At 61.5% G+C, this 6,262-nt stretch overlaps 1 protein-coding gene across 1 annotated transcript; it reads right to left on the reverse strand.

Moving 5' to 3' along the window:
• Positions 1-261: 261 nt before the first annotated feature.
• Cactin (cactin, spliceosome C complex subunit) lies at positions 262-5,719 on the reverse strand. The gene is made up of 9 exons (XM_038336549.1): positions 5,526-5,719; positions 3,930-4,374; positions 3,173-3,414; positions 2,684-2,846; positions 2,446-2,560; positions 1,994-2,186; positions 1,467-1,586; positions 1,095-1,378; positions 262-1,013 (listed from the first exon to the last, which is right to left on the reverse strand). The coding sequence occupies exons 1-9, from the start codon at positions 5,702-5,704 to the stop codon at positions 523-525; spliced, it is 2,232 nt and encodes a 743-aa protein (XP_038192477.1). The 5' UTR covers positions 5,705-5,719; the 3' UTR covers positions 262-522.
• Between the last annotated feature and the right edge of the window lie 543 nt (positions 5,720-6,262).

Raw genomic sequence — 6,262 nt, forward strand, 5'->3', positions numbered from 1 at the left:
GACGGGTCTGGGTCCTGCTACATTCTCAGGCCCTGCCGGAGGACCCTGGACCAGGGCTGGGCAATGCTTGGTAGCACATCTGGGATGCAGTAAGGCGTCCTTGGCCTCCACTGGATGCAAACCAGGGCCTGGGGGCGGCGCCAGCACCACGTTCCCAGAAGGGGTGGTCTTGGGCTCAGGTGGGCGGAACAGCCCTCCCAGAGACACTTGGGTGTGGTGTCTACGCTACAGCCTCAGAGCTGTGACTCAGACACGGAGCCATTCTAGAATAAGCTTTCTATTAAACGTATCAAAACCACATGGGGTCCCGCGGGTAGAACAAGTCTGTGGAAACAGAAACAAGACATCCTTCCCACCTAAAGCAGTCCTGTCAGATAAACAGTCACAATCTGTTCCAGATGGGCTGGGATCTGAAGGGGCCAGGGCCGGCAGAATGGCAGGGACTGGTGCCCAGAAGATGCAGAGGGCGTCCCTGTCACAGTCCACTGGGAGGTGTCTGGGGCCGGCCCTGCCCCGCGGGTGTCACCTGCGGTAGCGGTAGCGCTTGAAGTGGAACCACAGCTGGAAGATGCCATTGGCGAACTGGCAGCGGAAGCCATGGCGGTGCGAGTACTCCCACTCGCGGCTGACAATCTTGAAGGCGATGTCCTCGTAGGGCGGCCCAGCGTGAAAGCGCAGGATGGCGAAGTCGCGGTTGTCCGCGCAGGCCTCCAGGAAGTACTCCGGCGTGGCACGCTTGCGGATGAGGTCGGGGTAGAAGATGTTGAACTTGTAGCCCTGCACGATCTTGGGCGGTGGGTTGTCGAAGTCGTAGTGCGTCTGGTTGTACTTGTTCCACTCAAAGCCCGTGTGCACGCGGTTGAAGAAGCGCGGCTTGCGCGGCCGGTACTTGTCCGCCCACAGGTAGGCACGCCCACTCAGCGGCATCTCCACGCTGAACTGCGCCTCGTCCTGCCCCATGCCCTCCCGCGCGCGCCTGAAGAAGATGTCCTCGGCGCTCTCGCTCGCATCGCCTGTGGGGGGAGGGGTCAGTCTGGGGCTCCCCCCCCCCCCCCCCTTTCCCCCCTCGCCCTCCCCCGGCTGCCTGGCCCCACCTGTGGCCTGGAGCTGCTGGCGGGACAGCTGCAGGCGCTGCAGGTCCTCGTGTGGCTCCAGCACATGGGCGTCCAGCGGCAGCTCGTGCGGTGTGAGCAGCCGCGGGCTGTAGCGGCCGGCATCGTAGTCCGCCAGGCTCTGCTGGATCAGGTCCTCCTCCATCAGCACCGCCTCGCCATCTGCATCCACCTCCGCCTCCGCCTCCGCAGCTGCTGGAGTTCCCTCGGCTTCTGCGGGTTCCGCCGAGGGTCCGGGGCTGGGGTCTGGCTCCTCAGCTTCAGGGCTGCATGGGGCAGTGGAGAAGGAATGAGACCCAGATGTGGGATGTAGGCCCACGCCCCGTGCCAGTCACCCTCCTGTGGGCCCCTCACCTATGGGTGGCTGTGGGCTCGGCCTTGAGGATGGGGAACAGCGGTTCGCTCTCCACTCCCTGCTCCTGCTTCAGCTTGAACAGCTTTTGCCGCAAAACATCCTGGTGGCGCTCACGGAGCCTGTGGGACAGGAGGGTGGTCACCGTCCCAGTCCCCAGGCAGGGCACATTCCCTGTGTGGCCCCAAGTCCAAGCCTCAGGACAACTGTTAGCCAAACAGGCAGGGGGCGCCGGGGGACCTGACCTGCTCAGACTGGGGACATCTGGAGTAATAAGCAAAGCCAGCAGCCGACAGCCACTGTGTTAAACCATTGTGCCAAGCATGCCGGAACAGATACACAGTTCTCAAGCCAGACGGGGGCGGACAGGGAGCAGGCGGGACAAGAGGCAAAGGGAGAGACGGAGTAAGGACAGGACAGACAGCCCGGTCTCTCAAGACTCTCATGACTCCAGTGGAACTAGCCCTGGGGACAAGAACTGGTCTGGTGGTTCTGAAGGGTGTTGAGGCCAGCAGGGACAGCGCCTCACCTGGCCCTGGCCATGTGCGCACGCAGCTGCTGCAGCAGGCTCTCCCAGTAGCCCATGTCCAGGTTGGGGCCACCCGCGCAGATCTTGCCCTCGATGCCCCGGAAGATGACCTGCAGCTGGTTGTACGTCTTCCCCTTGAACACCGACTGCACATCGGAACTGACTGAGGCATTGACCCCCTCCCGGCGCTCACCTGCAGGATGGGGCTGTTCAGAGCAGGCCTGAGTTCCCTTGCCCCACCTGCTGGGTGCTGCATTCCACCCCAGTAGGGGACGGGGATGATGGGCCTGCCACCCTCCTGAAGTGGCCTGCCTGGGAGAGGGGAGGCTGGAAGCACAGCCTCCGGGAAGCGGTGTACCCTGTTTAGACCTCAGCTGCCCTGGGACAGCAGTGCGCACGGGCCCTAGCAGGGAGGTCTCGGAGCAGCTGGGAAGATGCCTCAGGCTGCTCACCTGGGCCCTTGCCCGAGGCCTCCAGCTTGCGGAGCTTGGCGATCTCATCTTCCGTGATGGTTGTCATGTCCCGCCAGAAGTCCACGTTCTTACCCTGCTCCAGCTCCATGTACACCTGTGGGGTGGGGCCACGAGGGAGGAGCATCAGAGGAGGAGCGAGGAGACACGGGGGTGTGGCGGCAGGGGTAGGCAGAAGCAGGCACAGCTGCAGAGGCGGGCACAGCTGCACGGACGGCACCTGGATGTCCTCCAGCAGGTCCTCCATGTCCGCCACAGTGAGGCCATTGAGGAAGGTGTAGGGCTCGTGCATCTCCACGGCCAGGTCGTCGTCCTCTGCGCTGATGTACTTGGCCAGCAGGTCGATCGGCTTAGCTCGCCCGTCTCGGATGCGGATCTTGGAACTGCAAGAGAGAATAGGGTGGCAGGGTCAGCAGCATGATGGAAGATGACCCTAGGGCATCCTCTTGGGACCTGGGAAGAGTTGACCCTGGGTCCCAGCCAGGCAGCAGCCTCAGGCTAACAGGAGCACCAGCATGGCAGGACTGTGCTGGGTCCAACACAGTTAACCAGATCTGTGCTCAGACACCTCGCGTGAGCCCTCAGCCCCCTGGAGCCCACCCCCCATCTTTACAGACTGTAGAGGGTCGGTCTCAGGAGTCCACACATCCCACCAGCAGAGCCAGGGGAAAAGGGGCAGGGTCTGAGACAGAAGCTGGCGAGGGCTCACCGCAGCTTAGCCTGCCGCAGGTGGAAGCTGTCCTCCTGCTCCTCCCAGGTCTTGAAGTGCTCCGCCTCCTTCTCCCGCTGCAGCAGCTCCAGCTCCTGCTCCCGCATGGCCTTCTCGCGCTCGCGCTCCAGCCGCAGCTGCTTCACCTTCTGCAGCTCCAGCCGGTTGTCCTCTTGGATCCTCTTGTTGCGCTCTTTCAGCTCTTTCTCCTCCAGGTGGCTGATGCCCTTCTTCTCCAGAGCCTGTGGAAGCAGCCACTCCCACTCAGCCACCCACAGCCCCGCACGTCTACAGCAGAGTGCCCAGAGGTGGCTGTGGGTGCTCACAGGCTGGAATGGGCAGGGCCTCAAGACTGAGACCAAAGCTGCCCAGAATCCCCATGGTCCATGGTGGGAGGGCTCCTGTGGTCGGCCCTTCTCCCAGACTGAGCCCCTGGAGCCCTGCATGTCACTTAAGAGTTGTGCCCTAACCATGTGCTTTCCGATGCTTTCAAAGCATATAAGGATGTCTTGGTACCCTGCGGGGCATCACCAGGGCTCAGAGTCGGGCGCTGGCAGCACAGTTAAGCCTAGAGCCTGCGTGGGTGCATGGCAGGCAACGACTGGGGAGCAGAGCACTAACAATGTACCGGGAGGCACACTGTGGGGGTCTAAGGCTCCAGGAGCCAGGCTGGAGGGAGAGCAGTGCAAAAGCCGTAGGCAGGAAGGGCTCCTCTCCGGACATCACAGCCCCTGGCTGCTGAGGCTGGAACACCCACCTTGTTCCAGATGAAGGTGCCGAGCAGATTGTTGTCTCCGAAGGGGTTGTCGGTGTTGGTGTAGCCCATGTACTCCTCACCCCAGCCCATCTTCTCCCGCTTCTTGCGCTCCTTAGCTTCTTTCTTGGCTAGTCGCCGCGCGCGCTTCTCCTCCGGGGTCTCGAAGGCCTTGAGCAGCTCTTCTTGCTGCTTCCGCTCCTCGCGCAGCCGCAGCCGCTCCTGCAGGCTCTGCTGCTGGCTCAGGGCCAGGGCAGCCGCCCCAGGGCTCCGAGAGCGCTTCCTAGATTCCAAACTAGATGCCGATGACCCCGGGGACCGCGAGCCACGTGTTCGCTCCTCACCCAAGTCAGACTGTGAGGACCGGTCCTGTGAGTGCCATCGGGGCGGACGAGGGCTCCGGCTTCGCCTCCCAGACCTATGCCGCTGGTCTTCTTCCGAATCTGACCTATGGGGAGGACACACCAAGGAATACTCCATGCCAGCTGCAGCTGGGGCACCACTGTTGGTGTCGAGGTCACAATGACACATTGAGAGTACATGCCCTTGCAGTCTCCCAACTGGCAAATCACTCTGCCCACACAAACCAGGCTGCCCTGCATGGTACAGCCGCACAAGTCTCACGGCACAGCCACGCAAGTCTCAGGCCTGGACAGACAACACTGCAGGAGCTGTAGGTTGAAGGTGAGAAAATGTTTTGTTTTGTTTTTCTTTTTTAGGTTTTTCAGGTTTGTGTAGCTTTGGCTGACCTTGAACTCATGGAAGAAGTAGTTATGGAATTAAAAATGTGTGCCACTAACAAAAGGGTGGGGGGGGGATGGTTCTTAACACAGCCAAGTATCAACCAGAGGGAACAGGGGGCTCACAATGCTGGGTCATGGACAGCCATGGGAGACAATGGGGTGGGAACAAGGGGGCTGACCACCTCCAAGGTACCGAGGCTGGGCTTTCAAAGTGTGTGTGTGGTGGAGTACTTACATTGGTTCAATCAAATAAGAAAAAGATGAAGGTTGTTTTTATTTTAGATGTGTAGTTTATATTGCTATGTATAGGAGGGGCATACCCCTCTACAGCACAGGCTGGCCATCAACGTCCAAAAACGCTCCAGTCTGTCTCCTACGTGTGGAGGTTACTGGTGTGTACCGTACCATCGAGTCCCGCTGAGACAACAGGTCAAAGTAATGAGGCCCAGCGGATGGATTCTCTGACATCCCGGGAACCATGAAAAAGGAAAAAGCACCACCAGGTAATATTTGAGGACACGAGTTCGAATCCCCAGCACCCACAAGAGAAGTTGGATGTGGCTGTTTGAGTTTGTAACCCCAGTGTTGTACGGGTAGTGTCCTGGTCAGTTTCTGCCAAATGTGATAAACCACAGCCACTTGATAAAAGTAACGCCAAATGTACAAAATAACTTTACTACGTATGAAGAAACACAACATTGGGGGGGACGGGGGTCGAGACAAGGTCTCTCTGTGGCTTTGGAGCCTGTCCTGGAACTCTCGCTGTAGACCAGGCTGACCTCGAACTCACAGAGCCCCGCCTGCCTGCGCCTCCCGAGTGCCGCCGCCGCCGCCCCTCAGCCCCCTGGACGCTCACCTGCGCCCCCGGCTGCGCCGCCTGCGTTCGCGCCGCCTCTCGCGTTCCCGGCGCCGCCGGCTGCTCCGTCCATGGCTCCCGCTGCGGCTCCGGCTTCGGCTCCGGCGCCGACTCCGGCTCCGCCGCCTCCGACTCCTCCACCCCGCGGACCGCGAGCGCGAGCGAGAGTCGCGACCCATTTGGCGGCCCGCGCTGCGCACGCGCATACGTAAACAACCAGGGGCCGGCGCGCCGGGGGCTTTCCTTCGCCGCGGCGCGCTCGGAGCTGCCCAAAGTGCGCCTGATCCCGGAGAGCGCCTTAATCCTCTGCCCTGAATCTCAGAAACGCCACAACCCGGGTATCTCGTGACTTCTCTAGTTTGGCACGGATGAAGGACTCCGACAGGGTCGCTGTCAGGCCAAGCGGGGCGAATCTCCATTCAGGCCGTGAGATAGACTGGCCCGAGGGGGGGTCCTCGCGCCCTAGGGAGCCTGGGAGATCAGGGCTAGTGCATAGGAAGGCGGAACCAAGAGGAGGCAGTTGCAGGGCCGAAGAGGAGTCAGAGTGGGCGGGGCCTAGTGGGGGGCGGACCGGGGTGGGCGGGGACTGCGGGGATTGACAGTAGCGGATCTGAGGGCGAATGGGTACGGGCGGAAGTGGAATAGCGTTGGCAGTTCGGAGCCTCGGTCGGCGGGGCCTAGGACGTGGATCTCAGGGCGGGACCGCTGAATCCAGACTGCCCCGCCCCACCCGGAAG

Source organism: Arvicola amphibius, chromosome 1, assembly GCF_903992535.2.
Source record: "Arvicola amphibius chromosome 1, mArvAmp1.2, whole genome shotgun sequence".
Lineage (NCBI taxonomy): Eukaryota > Metazoa > Chordata > Mammalia > Rodentia > Cricetidae > Arvicola > Arvicola amphibius.

Excerpts from the sequence above, each read along its gene's own strand:
- Cactin (XM_038336549.1), bottom strand. The coding sequence starts at position 5,704 with ATGGGTCGCGACTCTCGCTCGCGCTCGCGGTCCGCGGGGTGGAGGAGT. Across the intron at positions 2,847-3,172 it reads CTGCGGCAGGCTAAGCTGCG|TTCCAAGATCCGCATCCGAG; the intron begins GTGAGCCCTCGC and ends TCTCTCTTGCAG. Across the intron at positions 1,587-1,993 it reads GCGCACATGGCCAGGGCCAG|GCTCCGTGAGCGCCACCAGG; the intron begins GTGAGGCGCTGT and ends CCTGTCCCACAG.